The sequence below is a fragment of the Elephas maximus genome, chromosome 14, assembly GCF_024166365.1.
Source record: "Elephas maximus indicus isolate mEleMax1 chromosome 14, mEleMax1 primary haplotype, whole genome shotgun sequence".
Classification (NCBI taxonomy): domain Eukaryota; kingdom Metazoa; phylum Chordata; class Mammalia; order Proboscidea; family Elephantidae; genus Elephas; species Elephas maximus.
The window spans coordinates 89,002,129-89,029,548 of NC_064832.1; the positions used below are offsets into that span (position 1 = coordinate 89,002,129).

Genomic DNA, 27,420 nt, shown 5'->3' on the forward strand with positions numbered 1-27,420 from the left:
GTCTAACCATCACACTGTTTTGCATTCTCGCCAACTATGGATAAGGGTTCCAATTTCCCCTCATCCTCATCAACATTTGTTGTTTTCTGTTTTTTTTTTTCTTAGCCATCCTAGTGGGAGTGAAATGGTATCTCATTGTGGTTTTGATTTGCATCTCTCTGATGGCTAATGACACTGAACATATTTTCATGTGTTTGGTGGCCTTCTGAATGTCCTCTTAGTGAAACATCTATTCAAGTCCTTTGCCCATTTAATGACTGGGTTGTCTTTTCACTGGTAAATTATCCACGTTTCATATATTTTTTGGTTATTAGATTCAGATTCTTATCAGATACATGGTTCCCAAAGGTATTCTCCCAGTCGGTAGCTTGTCTTTCACTTTTTGGTCAAGTCTTTAGAAGAACAAAAGTTTTCAATTTTTATGAGGTCCCATTTATTTATTTTGTCTTTTGCCGTTTGTGCTTTTGTTATTATAGTAGATAATCCATTGTTGAAAGCTAAGTCTGACAGTGTTGCCTCTGCATTTTCTTCTAACAGTTTTATGGTTTTAGTTTGCACATTAAGTCCATAATCCATTTTTAATTTGTTTTTGTGTATGGTGTGAGGTATGGATCCTGTTTCTTTTTTTGTGTGTGGAAATCCCATTTTCCCAGCACCATTTATTGAAGATATTATTTTTTCCCCACTGAATGGACTTACCACTCTTGTCAAAAATCAGTTGACCGTAGATGTGTGGGATTATTTCTAGACCCTCAATTCTATTCCACTGGTCTTTTTTTTTTTTTTATGTGTCTATTGTTTTTTTTTTTTTATTGTTATACCAGTACTGGGCTGTTTTGATTACTGTAACTGTATACAACCAAAAAACCAAACCCTTTGTCATGGAGTCAATTCTGACTCATAGTGACCCTATAGGACAGAGGAGAGCTGCCCCATAGGGTTTCTAAGGAGTGCCTGGTAGATTCAAACTGGCAGTTTTTTTTGTTAGCAGCCGTAGCTCTAACCGCCACATCACCAGGACTCCTAATAGTATGTTTTAAGATCAGGAAGTGTGAGTCCTCCTACTTTGTTCTTCTCTTTCAAATTGCTTTAGCTATTCAAGGCCTCTTGCCATTCAATATAATGTTGAGAATTGGTTTTTCTATTTCTGTAAAGAAGGCTGTTGGAATTCTGATCAAGATTGCATTGAATCTATATATCACTTTGGGTAGTATTGACATCTTAATAATATTATGTCTTTTAGTGCATGAATATGGAACATATTTCTATTTATTTAAGTCTTCTTTAATCTCTTTCACCAGTGTTTTATAGTTTTTATTGTATAAGTCCTTCACGTCCCTGGTTAGATTTATTACTAGGTATTTTATTCTCTTAGATGCTATTGTAAATGGAATTGTTTCCCTATTTTCCCCTTCAGATTTTTCATTACTGGTATAGTATACAGAAACCCAACTGATTTTTGTTTGTTGACATTGTACCCTGCAACTTCGCTAAATTCCTCTCTTAGCTCTAGAAGTTTTCTTGTGGAATCTTCTATATATAGGATCATATCATCTGCAAATAGAGATGATTGTACTTCTTTTTCAATCTGGATATCTTGTCGGTTTTTTGTTTTTTTTTTTTTTTTCCTGTCTTATTGCTCTGGCTAGGCCACTCGCAGAGTTTAAATAGCCATTTAACTCCTAGGTATGTATCTTTAGGTTTCGAGCCCTGCCCACCAATTTGACCTTCAGGTTTATATTTTTGATTATTAGTTGTATATCTCCACTTGGATGTCTCACAGACCCCTAAAGCTTAACATCTCCCAAACATAACTTACCAGTCTCTACTCTTTCCAATTCTGCATACTAAATCTTAAAATATCATCCAAGTCAAGAAAATGCACCTCCCACGTATAATCAATCAGTAAGTTTTTTAATCTATAAAGTTCTCACATCTGCTCCCAACTCTACCCCTGCTTACAATGCTGTGCTTTAGGCCTTTTCGTCTCCAGTCTGATTTACTGCAACAGATTCATAACTCAGATCCCTGCAGGAGCTCAATCTTGTCTTCCTTAAATTCATCTTCCATGCTGTTGCCAGAATAAGCTATCAAAAACATAATTCTCTAGTCAATAAAACTGGCAGAAGATCGCATAACATGCAAAGAAGTTCTTGATACATTGTTTAGTGAAAAAGAACAGGCTACAAAAGAGTATATCCACTATGATTCCATTTTCGGTTTAAAAAAGGTATACAAATGTAGAAATGCACAGACACAAAAAAATAAATTGAAGAACATATGTCCAGATATTAGCAGGGGTTATGTTCCTTTAACAGGTTATGGATCATTTTCTTTTTTAATGATTTAGTTCTCTAAGTTTTCTTCAGCAATCACACAATATTTTTGAAATTAGGAAAAAATATAACTAACAAGTAGATGATAGATAGATCCCAAAAATCTGACCAAGTCATTTTCTTCCTTAAAATCCTAGAGTGGATCCCTGATGGCAGAATAGCAGAATAGGCCTGAGTATGTTATCATGGCAGAAAAAGCCCTCCATGACCTGGCCATCCCATTCCTCTCCAGCCTCATTTCCCATCTCACACTACAGAGCAGTGGTTCTCAAACCTGAGGGTACATCAAAGTCACTGGCCCCCACCCTCAGCGTTTCTGACTCTGTAAATCTGGTATGGGGCCCAAGAACTTGCATTTCTAACAAGCTGCCAGGTAATGCTGATGCTATTGGTCTGGGAACAAGTTTTGTGAAGGACTGTGATACAGTCATACAGATACCCTGTCATTCCCTGGACACACAATGTTATTTAAAACTTGGTGCTTTCACTCTGCTATTACCGGGAACTCCGGGTCCTGCTCGGCATGACTCTGTCCAGGACGAAAAAGTCAGAGACTGACTGCAAAGTGGACCACTCCCCTGCATTAAGTGCTACCGGTTCCTTGGTGGAAAGATGCTACAAGGCAAAAAGGGACACCCCTCAGGATCTGTCCCCACCTTTTCTCCTGGCTGCCAAGCTGATAACTAGGGTTAAGTTACAGCACAACTCAGGCAGGAAGGAGCTGGGCTTGATAAGGGGTGAAGGGACTATATATATCCCAAGGAGTTGCAAGAATTAGCCAGCATGTGCCAGCAAGAGCCGAGGGAGTCCCAATGGGACTGGATTTCTGAAGATGCTTCATCAAAGGGGCTGGAACATAAGACTAGATAAGAATTTATTGACTTGGAGACACTGTTATGGGATACAGAATTTGACGCCTTGGCAAACTCACTGCTAAAATAATTCCAAGAAGCCTGAAGAAAGGAATGACCCATGCTAAGCAAAGTTGAAAAGTCTGAATTGCTACGGCAGACAGTGGAGGAAGGGATTAAAACCCTCAGGGAAGTGAGCATGCTGAAGGGGATATATGGTGTGAGACCAGAAGATTCACCAGAGTACTACGTCCCAGAGGGAAGCCCAGAGAACTCACCAGTAACTAAGCCTATCAGGAAAGTGTTGGTGAGAGGGGACAAAAGCATCCCCCAGAAGTTCAGTGATGACTGTCCACAGGCCAGGGATGACAGCAGGAGAGGCTGCTACAGGTATTGGCTTGTTGCTAGTCATAAAAATGATGGGGACCCAAGGTAATGGAGGCCACATGGCAGCGCTAATCTTCAGAAGCCAGGTGATCACAGTTTCCATATAGCAGCAATGTTGGAGTGGCAGCAAAGAGACATGACCCACAGAATTGTGGAGACAGTTAAAAGAACACCATGCACAATACAAATCCTGGTGGTGCAATGGTTAAGTGCTCGGCTGCGAACCAAAAGGCTGAACCCACCAGCCACTCCGCAGGAGAAAAGACCTGAGAATCTGCTCCCATAAAGATTTCAGCCTGGGAAAGCCTATAGGGCAATTCTACTCTGTCCTACAGGGTCACTATGAGTCTGAATCGACTCACCAACACACAGCAACAACACAGGCAAAACATATAAGCTCCAGTGAGGGTTCTGCTTAATACATACAAAATTTTTAAAAACGAGAATGGGTAACAGGAGACTGAGAACCGCCATTTCAATTACAGTCATGATCACTTGCCCAGTTCTCAGACTTGAACCAGTTTTCAGACTTGGAACCCTTTAACTAAAAAGGAGGCCAGTTTGCTAGGGGGAAGAACCCTGCCTCATCACTACGTAGTGTAATGGTTCCCCAAGGGTTTCCCCCACAGGAATATATGCCATTTTCTCAAGTGACTGTGCATTAGGAAAAGGGAAATATTCTGACATTTCAAGACTATTGGACAAAGTATCCAAGTTGGCATTGATACCTGGAGACTAGGACATCATTATGGCCTCCCCTGTCGTAATGGAGGCATACAGGAGCCAGGTAATAAATGAAGTACTGACCAAATTCTGATCCCTGAGGTAATTTCCCTCATCCTAGAACATATTAAGTGGGACTGACATACTTGCTGTCAGAATAACCCCACACTGGGTTCTTGGCCCATGGAGCTGTGGGGGTCAAAGCTATCTCAGTGGCAAAGGGCAGGTGGAAGCCTCTAAAACTGTCCTTACCCAGCTGAGATAGTGAATGAAAACAAGATCACATCTCAGAGGAGATGCTGAAGCTGAATGTTATCTTCAAGGATCTCAAAGATGCAGGGATGGTGGTCAACATCCTATCTACATTTAATCTACCCGTCTAGCCCCTGCTGAACCTGGATCGATCCTGGAGACTGGCTTCAGACTACCACAAGTTCAAATAAGTAGTAGGTCCAATTGCAGCTGCTGTGTCAATGTAGTATCTGCTTTGATAAAGCAGACTGTTACATCCCTGGAACATGGTATCCGGCCACTGACTTGGTGGATGTATTTTCTATCTTAATCAAAAAAGAAGAAAAGAAACCAGTTGCACTTATAGTTTTGCCTCAGGACTACATTAACTCATTCCACTCTCTGTCATAACAGTTTGAAGAGATTTGGGTCCTCTGAAGATCCTGCAGAGCGCTTCATTGATCTATTACATTGATGGCATCATACTGATCAGGCAGGATTAGCAACGGGTGGCTAAGCATATGGCCGCTTTGGTAATTCACATTAACCCCAGAATGTGGGAGATAAATCCTATGAAGTTCAGGGACTTGCCATTTTAGTAAAGTTTTTAGGAGTACAGGGGTTGGGGTGTGCTGGGACATCCTTTCCAAAGTAAAAGTCAAATTGTTGCCCCTTGCATTCCCATCCACAAAGAAGGAAGTACAGCACCTGGTAGGCTTCTTCAGGTTTTGGAGGCAACACATTCCACACCTAGAGATAAGCTCCAACCAATGTACTAAGTGACATAAAAGGCTATTAGCTTTGAGTGGAGTCTGGAGCAGTAAAGGGCTCTGTAGCAGGTCCAAGCTATGTTGTAAACACCCCTGTTACTTGGGCCATATGACCTGATGGACCCTATGGTGTTAGAGGTGTCACTGGTGGAAAAAGATGATGTGCAGATTTTACGGTGAACCCCAGTGGGAGAAATCACAGTGCAGGTCCTGAGAGTTCTGAATAAAGACCATTTCATCTGTAGTGGAGAATTATTACATGCCTTTTGGAAAATAGCTCCTGGCATGTTTCTGCCCCTGGGAGAGACAGAATGCATTCAGAGTGAGCACGCGTCCAGAACTGCTCATCATGCGCTCAGTTCTTTTAGGCCCATCTAGTCATAAAGTCAGGTGGGCCCAGTAACAGCCCATTGTGAGATGAAAATGATACATTGAGGATTGGGCCTGAACAGAATCAGAGGATATAATTAAGCTGCAAGAGGAGACAAGTCAAATCTCTACATCATCAACTCAGTTAAACTAGTGCCTCCCCACACCCCAGTTTACAACTGTGGCCAATGGGGAGAGGTAGAGTCTCCATACAACCAAATGAAGAGGAGAAAGCCTGAGCTTGGTTTATGGGTTTATGGATGGGTTGGCTTGTTACGGAGATGCAAGCCAAAAAGGAACAGTGTGGCTGCATTAAAGCTACTCAGGAGTGTTCTTTAAGAACTTGAAAAGGGAAAATCTTCCAAAGGGTAGAACAAGCAGTGTCCCGGGGCATACACCTTGTATAGAAGTGACCTGAGGTGAGAATATATATTAACTCATGGGCAGTGGCAAACGGCCTGGTTTGCTAGTCAGGGGCTTATAAGGAAAGAGACTAGAGGAGTGGAGACAAGGAAGTCAGGGTTGGAGACATGTGGATAGGCATATGTGAGTCAGCAGGGAGCATGCAGACCTCTGTCACTTGTTAACGCCCACCAGAAAGCAACCACTGTAGAAGAGGTACTGAACCACCAAGTAGACAAAACGTCTTTGTCAATTAACGTTAGCTGGTCTTCATTATCAGCCACCCCAGGACTGGCTTGATGGGCCTATGAATGGAGTAGCCATGGTAGAGAAGGAATCTACTCTTGGGCCCCACAGCATCTGTTCTCCCTTACCAAGCCAATCTAGCTATTGTCCTCTCAACTTCCAATTGCTGATAACAGAGACCAATGCTGAGCTCCCAGTATGGCACTATTCCTTGAGGAAACTAACCAGTTACTTGGTGGCAAGTTGACTCCATTAAACTCTTTCCAGCCTGAAAGAGTGTTTTATTCTCTCACCACAGACACCTTTTTTCCACATACATTTATATTTTCTGCCCACAGAGCCTTAGCCAGTACCACTCTTCCGTCCTTGTATCTTTTACAACCATTACTTTGTCTCAGCATCTGCCTCCTGCAGGACCAACTGACACACTTGCCCTCCTCCTCTTCCCCTCCAGACAGGAGGGTTATCATCTGGAGAACCTGAAGAGAAGAGGTATGGACTTGGAAACCTCTACGTACAGTAGGAGGCTGGTGTTAAGTGCATTAAGACCTTTGATAGATGGTTAAGAGATCTCCATACTAAAATCTACATTCTAAATAGCTTCCTTTCCCTTCTATTTCCAGAAACAAAAATGAGCCATGTCACTGTAGGCAGAAGAGAAATGGCCCCAAAGAAAAGTCTGCTAGATCCTGACATTAGTGGGTTCCATCCCACAAATGGCCCACTTTCCACTTATTCTACAAGGAAATCTCCCCTGTCTACTTACACTGAGCTTCTAATAACTTCCGAGAACCTCGTTCTGAAGAGAAAGCCAAGGTCAACCAGGTAGCTGAGCAAAGCTTCCGACATGATATAGAATACTCAAAGCAGCACATAAACAAACCAACAAACATGAAAGAAACTAAATGAAACATACATAACGTAGGGAATAAAAAAGCAAAAAAACCAAACCCCCTGCCATGAAGTCACTTCTGACTCAGAGCGACCCTATAAAACAGAGTAGAACTGCCCCATAGGGTTTCCAAGGAGTGGCTGGTGGATTCGAACTGCTAATCTTTTGGTTAGCAGCCATAGATCTTGACCACTGTACCACCAGGGCCCCAGTGAAGGAAAGGGATTGAAAAAAGTCAGTAATCCTCAGATAAAATATAACCATAAAATGAGAGTAAGATATTATATTTAAAAAAGAACAGAGAAGACAAAAGAACTCTTGGAAATTATACTCAATAGAATATTGGAGTACCTAAAAAAGTAAGAAGAAAAATCAGCTGATTACCAACTCCAGGAGAAAATGAAGTTTTACAAGATAGGAATTATAATCACAGTACAGGTCTTGGCTGCATACTGAAAAAAAAAATGTAATTTTAATAATACCAAAAAAAAAAAAAAAAACCCAAACCCACTGCTGTCCAGTCAGTTTCAACTCATAGATGGGAAAGGAATGGAATGTAGAGGGTATGCAGTAGAGCTAAATTCTATATCTATTATTATAAACCCACCAAACCAAACCAGTTGCCGTCGAGTCAGGTCCAACTCATAGCAACCCTATAGGACAGGGTAGAACTGCCCCATAGAATTTCCAAGGAGCACCTGGTGGATTTGAACTGCCGACCTTTTGGCTAGCAGTTGTAGCACTTAACCACTATGCCACCAGGGTTTCCTCTATTATTGATGGAAGTTGATATTAAGAGCAGTATAAGCATGTCATTTAAAAATATAAAAATAGATATGAGAATGGCAGAATACGGTGGTGAGAGAGAAAGGTGAAAAATAGGACAGTATCAATAATGACTCCCAGGTTCAACTTGCTGAACCAGGGACAACTAGGAATTTAGGATCATATTGAGACTGAACGTCTCCAGAGACACAAATAACAAATATGAAGTAGACAATTGAATATACAAGGCTAGAGGGAGATCAGAAGCTCAGAAGACACATTGGCTAGAGATAAAAATTTGAAATAAAGGATTAATGGACCACAACTACCACAACCTCCACCAGACTGAACCCAGAACTATTAAATGGTGCCTGATTACCACCAACAACTACTCTGTCAGGGATGACAATAGACGGTCCGGAACAGAGACAGAGAAAACGTAGAACAAAAATTCAAATTCACACACACAAAAAGACCAGGTTTGCTGGTCTGACAGAGACTAGAGAAACCCTGAGAGTATGGCCCCCAAACACTTTTAACTCGGTACTGAAGTTACTCCTGAGGTTCACCTTTTAGTCAAAGATTAGAAAGGTCTACAGGGCCAAAAGTAACACACAGGAGGGACATGCTTCACAGTTCAGTCATGTATACAAGACTAATGCGCACAACAGTCCAAAATCAAAGAAGAAGAGGTAGGGAAACTGGACGAACGGAAACAGGGAGCCGGAGGTGGAGAAGGGGAGAGTGCTGACACATCACAGGCTTGGAAACCAATGTCACTGTTTAATGTGTACTAACTGCTTAATGAGAAACGAATTTGCTATGTAAGCTTTGACCTAAATCACAATTAAAATAAAAAGATGTGATTGAAAAAAAAAAAAACTGAGAAAGATAGCAATTGGAGCCATGGGAGTAAATCTCCCAGAAGGGGTATGTGAAAAGAGGCCACTGGTGGCTGCTCCTGGAGAGGTAGGCATGAAAGCCACGTGCCAGCGAGTTGTGGAATATAACAGAGGTGACGAAAGGAAGACAACTTTCAAAAGCCTCTTCAAGACCAAAAGCTTTCAGTATAACTCAGCTCATTTCTTTATTACTAAGGTTGCTCTTAATTTTTTTTTTTTTTAATACATTTTGGGTAAAGTATAATTGTAATTGATTTTTCATTACATGTCCTTAATGTCTGTCAAGGTCACTTCCTGAGATTAGACGAACAATAAAGGTAAGTCATATTGAGTATACTAAAAAGTTAGAAATAAAAGCATACACAAAAATATGTGCCAGAACAAATGACCCAGGACACACATACAGAGCAATGTACTCCACTCCAGTCCTCGAAAACATCTGCTCTTAGCTCAAACTGACACATGTAGAGAAGGAAGTTGTCTAACTGCACTGAAAATAGCATCTGAACTCTAATTCCACACAGATGCCCTCTTATAGCTTATATTTCACTGAACAAAATTAGGTTCTATAGAATGGGATTTCCTTCTTCCTTTTATCCTTTCTCATTCTATAGGCGTCAGATATTTTGTTTAGTATATGCGTTGAAATTTAGATACTGACAAAGAGAGAGATTTGTTTCTCTCATAGAGGCTCCAATCCTAAGTATCTGAAGGACTTCCAAATAGAATAAGGACCTGTCACGGCCACCTGAATGGAAGCTGGATTAGTCACCAGGATGGAAACTAAGTGCTAGTTGGTCCCACAGCTTGCCTGCAAACTTCCTAGCCTCTCTGAGCTCTTACCTCCACTCCCTACGCTGCCTTCCCCACTCCCTTTTCTCTAGCACAATAGGCTCCCTTCTAGAATCATTTTTTTCCCTACGTAGTCGAGAACCGTGGAGTGTCATTTAATCATTCTCTCACTCTCAGCTCTTTAGACCTTCCGCCCCACCTAACTTGTACTTTGCCCAATTCTGGTTCATCTATCTGTATTTTCTTCATCCACATCTGAAGTTACTGAACACTGTTAACAAAAAGCCACACATTTCAGAATTCTTATTCTACTCAAATTCGCAGTGTTCAACTTCAGCGTGTTTCATTTCTGTTTAGCAAATCCCTAATGTCGTCGTTTCTACTCACTCTTTTCCCCCTCTCCCTACCCCAGTCACCTCTTAGTTAATGACCACCTTCCTCCTTCAGAGAAAACATGTCATCCATTGCCCACACACTAAGGCCAGAAAGCTGGGCATCATCCTGGACTTCTTCTCCTTTCTTAATCCCATATTCAATCAGTTCCTTTTTCAAGTTAGAGTCTTTAAGGCAAAGAGGAGTAAGTATACAGAGAATCAAGTATTTTATTTCTCTGCAGCAAAATAAACAAAGCATACATTACTAAAAAAAGCCACATTATGCATTAAATACATTACAATACTGACAATTTTATAAATAAAATTTTAAACAGTAAATACATGATGAAATTTCTGATACAAGGTTACTTATACATATTTCAAAAATGATTTTGAAAATATAAAAACTTTACACTCCTCTTTTAAAAACATTTACCTTAATTTTACAAAAATATCAAAAGTTAAAAAGTGATATATATGCTTCCATTTCATTCTGTTTTTTTAAAGCAATCACAGGTGGTCTCTGGGTTACGGAAGAGTTCCATTCCTAAATCTGTTGTAATTTGGTCCAATTTGTATGTAAGTCAGAACAGTCAGGTACAGTTCATAGCTAATATCAGTTAGTCAAACGTCTTAGTATATAGTGTGCCTTTCTATGCATAAAAAAATTAAACACTTCCGAATACACTAAGACATCTTTAACATAACAGTACAGTAATAATAATAATGTTTTGATAAGACTGAAAAGTAGTGTCCATTTGTTATTAAGACCCACTGTATGTACCTTGAATTTTTAATATAATAGGTTTTGCAGGGGTTGGTTCCTAACTATGGGTTGTAAGTGAGTTGGATGTTTGTGGCCCAGAGACTGTCTATATAGCAAAACATGACTTAAAAAAAAAACTGGGGCATGAAGCTCATCCTCCCCAAGCCTGTAGCTCATCCTACTTGCCTAAAAAGGAAAACTTTAAAGGGAATGCTAGGCAGTGGGAAGGGCGTGCATGGATGCTCACTGAGTTCAACAGCGGGAAAGGCTGCCATCTTCCCATGGAAGCTCACCGAGTTCAACAGCGGGAAAGGCTGCCATCTTCCCAGCTTAACTTCCCGTCTCTGTTCGCAGAACCGGGACTCTCCACTCCCAGCCCCCTTGTAAGGAGTCATCTTTCTATGTCTACTGGTTCCTCATTTTTAGGAGAAAAGGTTTCTGAAATGATTTTCATATTTAAATCCTGTGCTAATACTGAAAACTTCCAAATATTGAAGGATTTTGTGTTTACATTTTATACAATAAGTCAGGAATCTAATTTCGAGCGAAACGAGGATACTTAATTTGGTCACTTGATTTCTTATCACTTGTTGAGGTAGGATAATTTTCTTCTTTCTCCAAAAACTGTCTTGACTATACAAATGCTGACTGTACTGGGAAGGGTTCCAGTGCCTTTTCCGCATTCTTCCAGTTGTGAAAATTCTCTCTGTACCACTCAACTGGACAGGAAAGGAACAAAAGAAAACATGAAAACTGAACACAGCAGCTAACATCTACTGAGCTCCTGTTAGATAAAAGGCCACTCATGTTGCATGGATGGGCCTGCCCGTCAGCTAATCAGCAGGCAAGAGTTGCCTAATGACAAAAACAATCTGATTCTGACCTAAACAATGAAGTTAATGAGAAGACATATTTTCACCTACAAGATTTAGAATTAAAAATCAACCTTTTTTGACAGGTGGGCCCACAAAATAAATAATAGCATCCTAGAGAACTGTGCTCCTCTAAACAATAATCTAAATGACACCAAACTGCCAACATTTTCCCTAGACCAAAGATGAGAAGGTAAGGGGGGGGGAGGGGGAGAGGGAAACCAGATTAAGAGAAACAGAACAGCCAGAATGGAAATAATGAGAAGGCTGATATACTGTGAAAAGTGTAAGCAATGCCACTGAATAATATGCATAGAAATTGTTAAATGAGAATTAATTTCCTGTGGAAACTTACACCAGAAACACAATAAAATATATATTTTTTAAATATCAACCTTTTTTCTTTTTAGCATCAAAAGTCCTTCAACACTAGATTTGCTGGTTTAAGTGTTTAAGACAAATTCAGATTTTAAGGAATTTGTGGGGGGATGTGGGTCCTTCGCATTACAGTATCAACACTGCTTTTAAATGTATTTTATAGAAAAACCATATTCTGCTCAAATAAATATGGTAATACTGTATCAGAGGCACAGTGAGATGATGGGAGCTTCCTTCCAGTAACACCCCAGCTCGTTATTTTATGTTGCCAAGCAAAGGATATTTTAGTTAAAAAAATTATTGACAGTTTAAAAATTTTCAACTGCATTTTAAAATTCAGTACAAACAATTCAATGTCTGAATCAAAACCTTTTTCTACAATTGGTAGAAAATTTTCTCAAGAGTATATTTCTAAATAGAGCTTTAACATAAATACACGGTTTATACATTGATTTTAATAGATTTTTCTGCACGTTTCCTATTTGTTTCAATACACAAAAACTCAAGACACGCAAAGACCATAATTATCCATATTTCAACAAATCTAAGATGCCACTGATCTTAAAATGGACCATTATTTTATGTGCCACTAAACAAAAAACTGCCAGTAATAACTATAAGACACCAGTGATTGTAAAACACATACCTTTCAGGGATGTGAAAAAAATGTACACCTCAGAATCAAATTTGATATATGCCCTGGTGGCGCCGTGGTTAAGCGTTTGACTGCTAACCAAAAGGCTGGCAGTTCGAATCCAATAGCCACTCCATGGAAACCCTATGGGGCAGTTCTACTCTGTCCTACAGGGTCGCTATGAGTCAGAATCAACTCGACGGCAGTGGGTTAATAAAACATAAGAAGATTGATAATAAATTAGTGATGAAATTCCAGATACTTAGGATACATTACTATAACTAGAAAAAGATACAATTTGAGAAGTGAAAATGATTCATCACAATATTCTGCTGTATTTGTATAGTATTCTGAAAATAAATTACTATTCCTTTAAATTTTTCTTAACCGTCCTGCTCCCCACCAAAAAAGTTACCAATTTGTAACATACTTGTTTTCTTTATTCCTTCTTTCCAAGGCACTTTAGGTCTCCATCCTAAGCCATGTATTTTTTCTGACTTCATTGGGTACCTCATGTCATTTGTAGGTCTTGAAAAACAAAACAGATTTCAAATGACATTGTGAAAATATATTTACAAATTTAAACAGTTAAATAAATACTGTGTCATTACATCTTTACCATAATTCAAAAATATTTTCTTTAAAACAAAAAATTCACCCTGATGACACGCTCATGGTAGAAAATTTGAAAAATAAAGTACGTACATATATACACATAACCTAGGAAAAACCCAATGCCGTCGAGTCGATTCTGACTCATAGCGACCCTATAGGATGTAGTAGAACTGCCCCACAGAGTTTCCAAGGAGTGCCTGGTGGATTCAAACTGTATATGTATATATAAATCGCCCTTAATCCCGGGTGCCTAAACCCCCTCTGTGGTTTCCCCTTATTTCAGCCATGGTCTAGGTATGTGTACAGTGCCAGGCACGCAGAAGAAACTCGTTAAATGTTTGGCCAATGAGCAGTGAATAAATACACAGACATTTATCAGGACTCTTATGTGCCAGGCCCTGGGTCAGGTACTTTACACACATTGTAATTACTCCTCAAAATACTTTAGGAACGAAAGTATCATTCCTGAGGAAACTCAGCCTTGAAAATGGTCCACAACTTTAAGTTACATAACTATTAAGTAATGGGTCCACAGTTAATTTTATACTACACATTGATAATTAGGGAAAAAAATTTTTAACAGAAAACTCAAGAGATAAAACTAGTTTTAAGTCCATCTGTTTTATAATTTTATAAGTACCAAGGATTTCATAACCTTTCCTGGATGTTGTAAAACTTAGTACTCACCTGTCACTAACATAATCAACCCAGTTTTCCATTTCAGACTCGGAACTGGTTTCTTTGATCTATCAAAATGGAGAAGGCTTTTGAGTCAAATTATAAAACAAGACCAGAGAACAATAACAGTATTTAATAGCTGATTAAAAAGAAGAGAAAACAACCTCCTTCAAGGTGGGGAAACAGCTACAATGAATAACATTTTTCTATATTTTATAATTCAAATTCCATCTGAACCTCAAAAAGAATATGCATTTTATAAACTATGGGAGACATGAAATTTTTTGGCTTTTGGGGTTTTTACTCACTCTTTCTATGGAATTCTGATTTTATAATTGAAGGTTACTAGTACATATCTATACTCACAAATGTAATTATTTTATATCATGTTAATACATACATGTTTCTTCATTCCAGGACACACAATTTTATACTTCTGAAATTGAGGTATGCCTTACAATTGGTATGTACACTTACTGTATTGGGTTTATTTCTTCTTGAAAACCTGTTACTAAACAAGTGATACAACTTCAAATGATATGTCTTAGCATACATATGGTGTAAATGGTTATGAATTTCATTTTCTACCCACTTTTAAGTTAAGTAAACTATAAACTGTTGATTTTTTATCAAATTAGTGACTTTTTAGTAATTTAGTAATAATTTTGAAAATAATATTACCCTCTTAAAATATATACATACCAGCTGTATTAGTTCTTTAGCAAGCTGTACAACGGACATTTCAAAATTGGTTCCAATGTTATAAATTTCGCCTGGTTTCCCCTTTTTGAGGACAGTGAGGAATGCTTCCACTACATCAGCGGCATAAAGGAAATTCCTTGTTTGAAGTCCTGATCCATGAATGCAGCTAAAAAGATTAAAGGAAATGGAATCAAACCAGGGGACAGCAAAAACTGGGCACAACTCCAGAGAAGGCAGTTCCCACGCGCATCCTAGAAATCTGTTATTGAAAACACAATTCTCATGACTTTTCTGAATTTCACCCTAAGTTCTCGAATGATCCTCAAGCCTCCTGAGAGTATTCAGTAAAAAAGCAGCTAACATGTAAGTGGTCCCTGAAAAGTATTTATTAAAAATTTTATGCCCTGGATTCACTTTGAAGAACTATTTAAAGTTCTACGAATTAAATAAATTCTTTGAAAAAGTAAAATTGCATAAAAACAGAGGCCAAAACTTGGTGTTATAAGTAAAAGTTCTATGATAGATGATTTAAGAGCAGACATTATCTAAGTAAGTAAATTACAAAGACAAGTTACAGGGTTACATTATTAGGAAAAAAACCACAGTGAATGTAGAAGGAATTCTTATATTTGGTGGCACATTCAATTTTATGGTCTCCAATGCTAAGACTTTATAATTTTCAAGAAGAAAGACTGTCCCCAGATACAGTCAACATACCAGAAAAACATATGAGACAAAGGTAAATAACATACCATTTCCTGTTGTGTTGTAGTAAAGATATAAATTTTGGAATAACCTGAAAGAATATTTAAATATCATTTCAGATTCTGGAAAGTCATACAATAATATGAATCTGAACTTGACATAAGATTAGTATTGTTATTAAGAAATATGCATATGGATAATTCTGATTCTTTTTATTAGAGTTTAAGAAGAAAACCTATTCTAGTATTTGATAAATAAAAGAACTCTAAGATACATCTTTCTGTTTCACCAACCCAGTTATCTGCTAGACAAATATGAAGATAAAATGACATAAATAGTGGGAAATTTTAGAAACAATCTTCATGAACAGATTGCCTGCATCACAAAGCTCGCCCACTGATCGTATAAGGGCAGGAATCGTAACTTACAGCTTTATATCTAGCACCTATTCAGGAAGCACTTGAGAATCAATGGTAAGTGAATTCCAGTGCCCTTGGCGTCACAGAAAAACTACACTCATCAGGGAAAGATAAGAAATTACTAAATTTATAATGAATCTTTTCGAAGAGACGCCAAAACTTAGGCAAAGTCGTTATTAACACCAGATCATGATGCGGTCCTTTCCTTCGCGCAGTGAGATCTACATAGTGGGGCAGTGAGAAAACTCAGTATCCAAATTTAGGCAGAGCAGGGGACAGTTAACTAAAACTGGGTCTAATGAGACAGAACCAACTACACAGGCATTTTTAGCCTTTTAACTGCATTACTCTATTTACTACTTTGTACGACTGTCTAGAAGACATTCAGGCCCACAACAATACAAGTGAGTTGGGCACAGTAAACCAGTTAATTGTGAGACAAATTATGGACAAGCGTCCTGCATTACTATTTGATTAGCTTTTAAATTTCTGTACATCCTGACATATTGGACTAACTGTAAACCGTGACAGCAGCATGGTAGTACTCTGTAGTGCTTTAGAGCTTATGAGGCACTTCCAAATACATGATCTCACTGGATCCTCAAAATACCTTTCCAGGTATGATCATTTCCCCCAATTTCAAAATGAACTCATAGGGTCTCAGGTCACACCAGCTGGTGATCTGTCAAGTTGAGACAAACTCAAGTCTTCAAACTCTAAATGTGATGAAATTTGCAGGTGGCTTGTACGGCATATAATTGTATATAATTATGACAAATTATTTTGGACAAATGACTGAAGAGTAATGATTTTAAATAATAAAAAGTTATAATCATTAAGAAAACACTAGGAATTCAGAGTAAAATTTACCTTTTCTGGATATTGATGTGGTCCATAAACATTACTGCTTCTTGTGATGACAACTGGAAACTTAAAGAGTATTCAACATTAAGGAAATGGAAAGGTCCAATAATCATGCTTATTTTAAAGATAATTTTAAAATATGGGTGACTTTGCCCAAAACAATTCTCCACACATTAAGGAGAGGGTGGGATGCAGGTGAAGGCTGAGGTTCCTAAAGTACTAAGACGACCATTCTCTCTGCTGGGACGAGGGGGTGATGAGGACAGATGGAGGCAGGTTTGTAAGTTTGGTAGCAGAAAACTGAGGAGGTTTCCACTTCATTATTTCAGAGGCCACCTCTAGGATTACAGGTTTGGTTAGATGCAAACTTCCACGTGGCTCTCTTGTACCAAGCCTCACAAACAAAAAGAGCTACCATGAAGGAGAAAGGACCAACGTCCCTGGAACACAAAACGCAAGAGAATCATAACTCATCCCTTGGCTTGCCTTTCTGACCCCCCTAATAACTCCAAAAGATAAGTGGAAAGCCACGTGAAGGGACTTAAAGTTGATGATTCACATGGGTACGGCTCCCTCACGGGCAGGGCCCTCGTGGCAAGCCTACGTCCTAGTCAAGAGGAACAAAGAGAATCGTAATCCATCCCTTGGCTTGCCTTTGTAACCCCCCTAATAACTCCAAAAGAAGATTAGTGGAAAGCCACGTGAAGGGACTTAACGTTGATGATTCACGTGGGTATGGCTCCCTCATGGGCAGAGCTCTCATGGAAAGCCTATGTCCTATTCAAGAGGAACCAAGAGAATTGAATCACGCAGTAAGGAGCCCTACAGCTGAGTCGTGCCCCTCTGTCTTCCTCCACTCACAGGAAACCTGCAAACTAGGAAATTCCAAAAGGCCTTTCACTATGACTGTAACACTCTACCTATTACTGCGGCAGGAAAAAAGTATAGACAGATTGTTCCTTTAAATGATGACCTAAACAAGAGGTAGGTCCTATTTTGTCTAAACAATATAGGAAATCAGTTGTTTTCTAAATCCCTTAACATATAACTTTTCACAATATACATCGTATAAGCTAAAAATGAAATATTGCTAATTCTGGCTTGGAGTTTTAACAACGAAGTCCAAAAAAAAAACGATTAAAAAGTTTCTGAAATCATCTCTTACCTTATATCGTTCCCAATAAGACTGTACAAAACATTCAGCGGCTGCTTTAGACGATGCGTAAGGATTTGTAGGTTGCTTGGGTGAAGATTCATCAAATTCCTAATTTTGAAAAAATATATTTAAAAAGTATTATGTATAATTTCTAACTAAAAAAATCAGAAAACATATTACAGCTGAAATGTTAATCACTACATTTAAAAACCATTTATTGACTCCAACTACGTGCCTAACATTTTTCTAAACACTTCACATGGAGTAAGTAGCTTCTTTGATCCTCGTAACATCCCTGTAAGGCAGGCAGAGAGAGCACGAGTGTAAAGCCCTGAGGCAAAAGATGTCTCCAGGAAGCGAGAGGGCTGTGCGGCTGGAGCAGCCACCAGGGGAAGGAGAAACGGGAGACTAGGTCGGAGGGAGACAGAACGCGTCCAACCTTGAGGCCACTGTGGGTTTTGAGCACTGTGATGCCAGGATCGGACTAACATTTTAAAATGTTCATTCTGCCCACTGTATCAGATCTGAAGTAGGGTAGGAAGGGTACGAGAAGGAAGAAGTTTACCCGATAAAAATTGCAATGAGATTTGAAAATGACTGCTTCTCAGAAGCAGGACGTGGTTGAGGACAAGCGATCAGGGGTGGACATGAAAATACATTTAGGAATGATTTAAAAAAAAAAAAAAAACCAGATTCTAGATGCTAAAAGAACTCCACACTCACTCCTGGACATTCCAGTATGCTCTCCTGAATGGGACAGAAAGCTGAGCAGCAGCAGCCTACACCGCAGCCTATCTTACTTGTGCTTTGGCCATGAGAAGGACGTTCATCATGCAGGTAAGATGGACAAAAAGGTGAGATTTGCTGCTCTCTTGCAAAATATAATCAGTCAAGTGATGTATAACACCAGTACAAGACTAGGCTGCTGTCCCCATTTGAGTGGGAGCATTTTACTTGAACAGAAGGGACAATGGAGCTAATGTTTTTGAAATTCTCACAGGTTTGTATAATTAGAGGATGAAAAAAGCCCAGAGGAGGTTTTAATAAAACAGATTTATCACAGTACATGGTAAATAAGTGAAATACACATATTCTAAGCTTACCTTGTCGAGACTGCCTCCATATACTTCATCCGTGCTGACATAAATGAATTTCTCTACTCCGGCTTCATAAGCAGCACTTACCAAAACGTGAGTGCCGTAAACATTAACGTATGTAAACTCGAAGGCACGTACAAATGAAAGATCTAGGTGAAAAGAGAAAAACACTAAAACCAGGCACCCAAGGGACAAAACAAATAACAAACAGTATACTCAGGTTTAAGGACAGCACTGTTCACTTCAATCACTACAACTGCCATCATTTTAGAAACAAAGTACTAACACAGTGTATTTTTTACCTCTTTAAACTTAAAATACATAGGTTGTCAAGGCTGTAAATCTTTACAGAAACAGACTGTCACATCTTTCTCCTGCAGAACTGCTGGTGGGTTCAAACCGACAACCTTTCAGTTAACCACTGTGCCACTAGGGCTCCTTTGTGTAAATTCTTAAACCAAACCAAACTCACTGCCATCAAGTCAATTCTGACTCATAGCAACCATATAGGACAGAGTAGAACTGCCCCATAGAGTTTCCAAGGAGCGCCTGGCGGATTCGAACTGCTGACCTTTTGGTTAGCAGCCATAGCACTTAACCACTACGCCACCAGAGTTTCCATGTAAATTCTTAGAATCTAGGAAACAATCAGTGCTAAATTCGTAGGGAACATTTTTCATTTTAAAAAAGAAGAAAATAGAAGTGATACAGCTAAATGTAAAGTGTTCTTAAATTTTAAAATGCTATGACACTGCTGGCTTTTTCTAACACAGGGCTAGGTTTTTCAGATATTGCTGAAAACAATAATAAATGTTGGATAAATTACTTCAAAATCAATTTACTTTAAAAGAATTCCTAATAAATATAAAAGATATTCAACCTCGTCAGCAATAGGGAAATGCAAATTAAAACCACAATGAGATCCTACTACACATGACTCATATTGGCAAAAATGAAAAAGTCTGACAATACCAGGCTTTGGTGAGATCTGGAGTCTCATAAACGCCCCTCCGATGGAGCTGAAATTGCTATAATTACTTTGGAAAACCGTTTAACGTTAACACTGTTGGAGTATGCAGATCTTGTGATCCCAGTTATATATCTGAGAGAAATGTGTGCTTATGTATACCAAGATACATGTTCCTTGCTAGTACGTGAATCGTGTTCATGTTCAAGATATATGTATCATGGTCATGGTGGTATTATTCAAAATTGCCCTAAAGTGTAAACAAACTAAATGTCCATTGACAGTAAAATAAATAACTGTGGTATATTCTAAGAATGGCACTGAAAATGAACAAACTACATGTACACCCAACTACATGGATGAATCTGTGTAGATATTAAGCAAAACAAAACAAAAAAACCTACGTATAGTTTTATATATATGTTCGTATAAAGTTTAGAAACAGGCAAAACTAACTTATACTGTTTAGGGATAAATACATAGGTACAAAACTACTGTGGAGAAAAGCAAGGGAAATGAGTTAAAAATCAGGCAATAGGCAAGAGTACTCTACTACTGAGGAGGGTTCTTTTGTTTAGATGATGGCTACCTTGGTATTCACGTTAGCATTATTTAACTGCACTTCTAAATATGTTATTTCACAATAGAAAACATTAGACAAACTACTAGAAAACAATTCAGATTCACAAAATGGTATAGATAATAATATAATGGTCACCTGTGTACTCACCACCTGGCTTAAAAATAAATAAAAATAAAAATACAGTTGAAGGCTATATTCCTTCTCCCCTTCAGAAGCAATCACTATCCTGAATATGGTTCAACTCAAAGTTTTAAGATGGCATCCGAGGTTACATTTCAGCCTATACTACTAATAAAAGTAATCTAAAAGCACCAAGTGTACTGACAACACAGTGACCGCAGGTGTATTTTTCCAGTAAAGCGTGGTGTATCCTCTTTCAAAAATGTATATTAAGTACTTACTTCATTAAGCACTTACTTGTTCAACCTCATTGCTGGACTTTGATTCAAACTAATTAACCACTGGGAAAAAATATGCCAATCATAACTGTAACTTAAAACAACGCTTACCTACATGTGTTTGCGCAGCAAAATGTAGTACTATATCTATTTTCTGGGTCTCAAAAAGCAGTTTCACAAAGTGAGAATCACATATGTCACCCTATAAAAAAGCAAACACAAAAACAACGAAATTTCATTGAGCACTCAGTTCATTCTAATTATTTTTACTATATGAAAAAAAATGATAAGAAAAAAATCAATGGGTACCAACATTTCTTCCAGTCTCTCCCCCTGGACCTAATAGAGAATATCTTAAAAATTCAACCAAGTGGTCAAGTATAATAAAAACGTATTTATCCAGCATCTTAGGACATACCACTGCACCACTGCCATCGAGTTGATTTCGACTCATAGTGACCCTACAGGGCAGAGTACAACTGCTCCACAGAGTTTCCAAACAGCGCCTGGCAGATCTGAACTGCTGGCCTCTTGGTTAGCAGCCACACCACTTGACCACTATGTCACCAGGGTTTCCATATTCAATTCAAAATATTTTTGAAAATAAGTGTCTAATAGTTTACTGAACACCAACTACTACCAAGCACTATTCTAGTTTTTTAATAACATTCTTGCCAACCTAAGGCTACTATACTAACAGGGAAATTTTTAAAATACTCTTAAAAAAATTGGAGATAACCTTATTGAAATAAAGGAACTGTAAGTGGAATGGTAATTTGAAAAACTGAGTAAAATTGAATACTTTTGGTGTTATATGTGCATTAATTTGTGCAAAAATACTAATTTCTCAACAATTCCTTGGTGACTGAAGTAAACTTTCATATAGAACAGAATTATGAAATGGTTGCTTAGTATATTTTTTAAGCTTAGTGGTTAAAAGGGAAGTTAATAGGATCACGTCTAAAAAATAAAACATAAACCACAAGAAATAGTTTCACCTGACGGTCATGTGTCTTTGCAAATTAATGAACTGGCATTCTGTTCTACACTTGGGACTCTTCTAAGAGTGCTTAGTATGAACCAACCTTCAGAGCCAACCCACCTTCATGGTAGAAGACTAAGCTATGAGTTACCTGGTGGGCTTCTGGCTATTGGCTGCCCCTTCCAGGTAAATCCCATCCTACACCAATCCCCTCAAATCCCAGAAAGATCTTATTAAAGAGGCTAATAAGGACCTAACATCACAAGCCTTGTAAGTTCAATCGGGCACTAACGGATCTATCAAGGAACCAAAAACCACATGCAGTTTTTTAAGCAGTATCAATCTAAAAGCAGTATCCTCTATAGCACATGGTACTTCTAGAAACAAACTACTTGATCTTTCAAAAGGTCTTTAATAGGTGTCTTCTTCAATCCTGTATTCACAAGCTTGTAAAGAAGCAGCACAATGATTGTAAGAAAATTTTCATACCTGTATAAATTTATAATTTTGTTTCGTAGAAATGGCTTCAAGATTCTTCAAACTCGCACAGTAATCCAGCTTAAAATGAGAGTGTACGGGGGGGAAACAACACAAAAAGCCATAAATATTAGCTTTTCTTATAAAATACCAATTTATTTTAAAGGCTGTAGATATTCTGATCGTAATATAAGAACTTTTTTTTTTTTTTTAATATTTTACTGTTTTAGGTGGAAGTTTACATAGCAAATTAGGTTCCCATTTAACAATTTTTATACAAATTGTTCCACAGCATTGGTTACATTTTTTTACAGTGTCCACATTCTCATTGTTTCCATTCTGTTTGTTCCGTTTCCATTAATCTAGCTTCCCTGCCCCTCCATAGCTTTCCATCTTTGTTTTAGGGTAAATGGTGACCGTTTGGTCTCATGGAGCTGTTTATTTAAGGGAACACAGTATTCCCAGGTGATTACTGTTCATTTTATAAGCCAACCTATTATTTGGATGGAAGGTGACCACCGGGAGTGGCTTCAGCTCCAAGTTCACAGGATATCTTAGGGCGATAGTCTGAGGGGTTCCTCGTCTCTATCGGCAAGTCTAGCCTATTTTAGGAGTTTGAGTTTTGTTCTATGTTTTTCTCCCTGCCTATCCAGGACCTTCTATCGTGTCCCTAGCCAGAATGGTCGCTAGTGGTTGCCAGGCACCATCTAGTTCTTCTGGTCTCTGGCTAGAAGAGACTGCGGTTCATGTGGACTATTAGTCCCATGGGCTACGTACATGTCCTCTTCAAGTGTGGTTACTCTCTGTGTTTTTAAGTGTTTAACATCTTAAAAGTAAAAAACAAAATGCAGGCAATTTTGTTATCTTTTCAAAATTAAAAAAAAATTACTTTTTATAAATCACTTTTAAAAATGTTCCTGTTCAGATTTGTCTCCAGCCAGTGGTGGCTAAAAGAATTTACCATTTCTCACGGAAACCGAATTAGTGAATGAAAACAATTACACCTGCATTACATATAACTCATCAAACCTCTTCCTAAGTTAACTATTGGTAAATTGGTGTAGAGATGGGGAAAAAAAACAATCCTGTCCATAATAGTAAAGCAGGCAAAAATTCGTAAGGCTTAAAGATTACTCTTTGCCTGTACATTTTTTACTATTACAGTTTATGAAATTAAGGTTAGCTTTTTGTATCTTGTGTTTAAACTCAAAAATCATTTCAATGATTACCAATCAAGGCCTTCAGACTCTCCAGGGAGATTCCAATTGCAACTGCAAAAGTCTCAAACCTAAATTTATTTAATTGCACTTTAATTTTTTTTTAATGTTATATAATTTCCCAAGAGGCAGAAGTTATAAAATCAAATAATATGGTGTGTACCAACTCCAATAAAAGACTAGTAACCACGAGACTACACTAAATACTGAATTTAGAAACAGTAATGAAGATTTTGTTTGGGCAAAAATACTGTACGTCAAACCTTTATTTTATAGGCAATTATAATAAAAGTTTCAAAAGACTTCATGATAGGTAAATTAGCATGAACACATGACTATACAGGCCCCTAAGTTGCTCAAATTGACTAAATAAAAAACTGAAATATCGGTGTGATAAACCCAAACCAAACCCACTGCCGTCAAGCCAGTTCCGACTCATAGAGACCCTACAGAATAGAGTAAAACTGCCCCATAGGGTTTCCAAGGAGTGGCTAGTGGATTCAAACTGCCAACCTTTTGGTTAGCAGCCAAGCTCTTAATCACTACACCACCAGGATTCTAGTATTTCTTTTTTTTTTTTCTTAATTTGGCGAAATTTCAATTCATGCAGCTCATGTTTATAAAACTTACCTTGTCGAGATTTATGATCATATAGTTTGGATAATCTTCTACTAAAGAGACAATCACATGTGATGCACTAAAAGAAAAAAATATTTCTTGTTGGTGGGAAAGTTTAACCTTCTCCCTAAATCGTATTTTTCTCTAAGTTATCAAACATTAGGAAAATATTCAAAGGTATTTTTAAATTTTTCCAAGATAACTAAAGCAATGAATACACAGTTCTCCCCAAACTCAACAGTATCTTTATATAAAACCTCATACTCCCTTTAGGCTACAGAGAAAAGAGAATTTACTGGTCCTAAACCACCTGCTGTCAAGTCGACCCCGACTCAAAGTGACCCTACAGGACAGAGTAGAACTGCCCCACAGAGTTTCCAAAGAGTAGATTCGAACTACCAACCTTTTGGTTAGCAGCCAAGCTCTTAGCCCCTGTGCAACCAGGACTAAGAAAATAATTAGTTTAACCAAATGATGCCATCCATGCTGCCCTGCGTGCGGGAATAAAAACAAAACAAAAACACACACAAACAAAAAAACAAACCCACTGCCATCAAGTTGATTCTGACTCATAGAAACCCTACAGGAGAGCAGAGCTGCCCCACAGGGTTTCCAAAGCAGACTGCCACATCTTTTTCCTACAGAGCGGCTGGTGGGTTTGAACCACTGACCTTTTGGTTGGTAGCCGAGTGCTTTAACCACCATGCCACCAGGGCTCCTACAACAGGTGATGGTTGGGGTGACTGTGCTGAAACTATAGTGTGACTTTTTGGGTGCTGAAAGCAAAATTATGTAAAAATTAAGTCAGTATGAACATAGCTGCCTATGTTCACAGCAGTTCGACTGCAATTGCTATCCCTGGGTAGGAGAATTCGGTAGTGTAAACCAGAATCCTGGGGTGGGGGGGCTAGACTTTATTAAAGTTTCCAAGGCTCATAAGAGCTGAAACCACCCTGAGCTGTATATCCATGGAGTGCCCTACAGCGAAACCAGAGGCATATGCACCTAAAACGTCAGGCTCCCAGGAGTAAGGACCAAATGGTAAACTCAGAGTTGGTGCCTGACAGCCCTCTCACGGCGTTTTCTAGGGCCCAGCGCTCTCGCGCCTCCACCACCCTTTCATGCCCATGCTCTTGTAACCTCCTCCAAGTGACTGTCAGGTAAGAAGTGACTAAAAATGCCAACAGACAATACAAAAGAATCCCATGTTCCCCCTTCTCCCACTAGATACTGAGTTCCCTGAAGGTAGGAGAGCTTCCCGTTGGTTGCTCATGCATCCAGCCATTCCACAATTACTGAAGGCCTTTACAAAGCGGGCCAGGCATTCTTCCAGGTGCCAGCGAACAACAGTCTCTGCCCTCATCAAGTTTACCCTTCAGAGTGTGGAACGCAGACAATAAACAAGTCAAGACATAAACAACAATTTCATGTAGTGGTAAGTGTTACAAAAAAATGAAACGGGTTAGTTGGGAGAGAGGCTATTTTGGGTAGGATGGTCGGGTAAAGCCTTTCCGAACTGAGTAATGAACAGTCTAAACCAACAGGCAAGCCGGTGCGAAGGCCTCAGGACAGGAGAACAAGGCTGCAGTGTTTCAGGAACTGCAAGAAGGGGAAACGTGGCACCGACAGAAAAGCAAGGGGCAGGACCGGGGGAGATGAACAGGGCAGACGCCAGGACACAGTCCTCCAGGCGTGGTAAGTCGTTCACACTCTAGTCTAAGTCTGACAGGAATCAGCGGACTACAATCCTACACGCTAAAAACACTGGCTTCTGTGTGAAGAACAGACTTCAAGGAAACAATTAGGAACGACCAAGGAGGCCACTGCGGTAGTCTGGGCAAACGACGGTGACACGAGCCGGAGGAGAACGGGGTCGCTGGCGACAAGTGGTCGCCTTAAGGACTTGCTTTCAGAGTAGAGCGAGTACTCGCTGATGGAATGTGGGTGTGAAAGGGAACGCCGCATCAAACGTCCAGTACAGGTACCAACAACTCTGCAAATCTGTGAATGGATGAATGCCTTGTAATTCAAAAATCACAGGCCGGGGGGGCGCCTGTATGCTGCGAGCTGCGTGACTGGGGGTACGAGGCTGTGGGGCGGGGAGCTCACAGTGATGTGTGCGCTTTTAGAGAAGTGACAGGAGGTAAGAATCCCGGGCCAGGGAGGAGGACGAATAGTGCCACCGTATTTTTCCTTTGGGAGGGAAGCGTTTTAAAGAAGTCGCAGTTCCCACGGAACCACGTCTTCGCAGGCCGGGGGCGGGGGAGAAGGCAGGATGACCCGGGTCGGAGGGACTCAGACGCCCGAAGCTACTCCCAAAGCTTGCCAAGGGCAAGCAGCGCCCCAGGCAAGGGCTGGGGTTCCTGCGCACCACTGCTCGGCAAGCGGCGCCGTTACCTACATGAAACCAGCACCGCCGGTCACCAGGAGCCGCTTCGCAAAGTGGCCGGGAGGACCCAACGGCTCCGCCCGACCGGCCGCCGACATCTCCCAGCTCGGCAGTGACTAGCACCGTAAAGCGCCGGGTCTGAAGACCGTCGGGAAGCTCCACCGCGACTTTTTACGACGCGCCTTGCTCCCTGACACGTTCACAGGGCAGCCAACCGCAGCTTCCGGGGCGTGGCGTCGTGACAGACCTGCCCACGCCCACTGGCGGGTTGGGCGGGGCCCTCGGTGCGCCGGCTCCCGGAGGCCGAGCTGCGCCTCTGCGCACGCGCAGCTCTTGCTCAGGAGAGCGTGGCTGGCAAAGAGCGACTGCAGTGACCAGGGCTGAGTTAGGTTTTCGGGTCAGGGATCAGGCTTGACTTAGGCCATAGATGTTCAGAGTCATGAATGAGCACATTCTTTTCATTCTGACACTACACTCATCTCTAGAGATTACGCATTAATTGAGTAGAGCTCTCGGGCGTTCTCTACTTGGCAAGTGTGGAGGTGGGGAGGTTGGAATTGCCAAATGACTTTTTACTGCTATTGTTGTTATTACAAACAACGCAGGCTACCTGCAATCATGGTAAAGGTATTCTCTAGTACCTACCTTTGGTCTTATCCTACCGTTTTCCTCCTCGCTTACTCTGCTCCAGCCACCCAGTCCGTGCTCTTACTTGGTTTCCCCAGGCAATCTACCTCCCAGAGCCTGAGCGATTTTTCCTCACATGCCTGCATGGCTTTTAACCTTCTCCAGGTCTCAACTCAAATGTTACTATTAGATTCCTCCTTGGTCATCACAATTAAAATAACAAGCTCCACTTCAGC

General features: G+C 39.7%; 1 protein-coding gene across 5 annotated transcripts; it reads right to left on the reverse strand.

Annotated features, from left to right (window-relative positions):
• Positions 1 to 1,913: 1,913 nt before the first annotated feature.
• Positions 1,914 to 26,687, reverse strand: TGDS (TDP-glucose 4,6-dehydratase). 5 transcript variants are annotated; one of them, XM_049853190.1, is made up of 13 exons: positions 26,570 to 26,659; positions 24,840 to 24,944; positions 24,181 to 24,247; positions 22,346 to 22,414; positions 20,986 to 21,076; positions 18,933 to 19,075; positions 17,839 to 17,937; positions 16,680 to 16,739; positions 15,438 to 15,481; positions 14,686 to 14,851; positions 13,993 to 14,051; positions 13,121 to 13,218; positions 11,383 to 11,525 (listed from the first exon to the last, which is right to left on the reverse strand). In XM_049853190.1, exons 3-13 carry the CDS (start codon positions 24,199 to 24,201, stop codon positions 11,440 to 11,442), a joined length of 936 nt encoding a protein of 311 aa, XP_049709147.1. In that variant the 5' UTR covers positions 24,202 to 24,247; positions 24,840 to 24,944; positions 26,570 to 26,659; the 3' UTR covers positions 11,383 to 11,439. The 5 variants fall into 5 exon arrangements, 4 of the variants coding, with proteins under 4 accessions (XP_049709146.1, XP_049709147.1, XP_049709145.1 ...); XM_049853189.1 differs by lacking the exons at positions 11,383 to 11,525; positions 24,840 to 24,944 and adding an exon at positions 1,914 to 2,087 and having other exon boundaries at positions 26,570 to 26,687; XR_007513130.1 differs by lacking the exon at positions 24,840 to 24,944 and having other exon boundaries at positions 12,703 to 13,218; positions 26,570 to 26,687.
• Positions 26,688 to 27,420: the final 733 nt, after the last annotated feature.

Coding starts and splice junctions, on each gene's coding strand:
- TGDS (XM_049853188.1), bottom strand. CDS start 26,655: ATGTCGGCGGCCGGTCGGGCGGAGCCGTTGGGTCCTCCCGGCCACTTT. Junction 22,415..24,180: donor TGATCATAAATCTCGACAAG/GTAAGTTTTATA, acceptor TCTCATTTTAAG/CTGGATTACTGTGCGAGTTT. Junction 14,852..15,437: donor CTACAACACAACAGGAAATG/GTATGTTATTTA, acceptor TAATCTTTTTAG/CTGCATTCATGGATCAGGAC.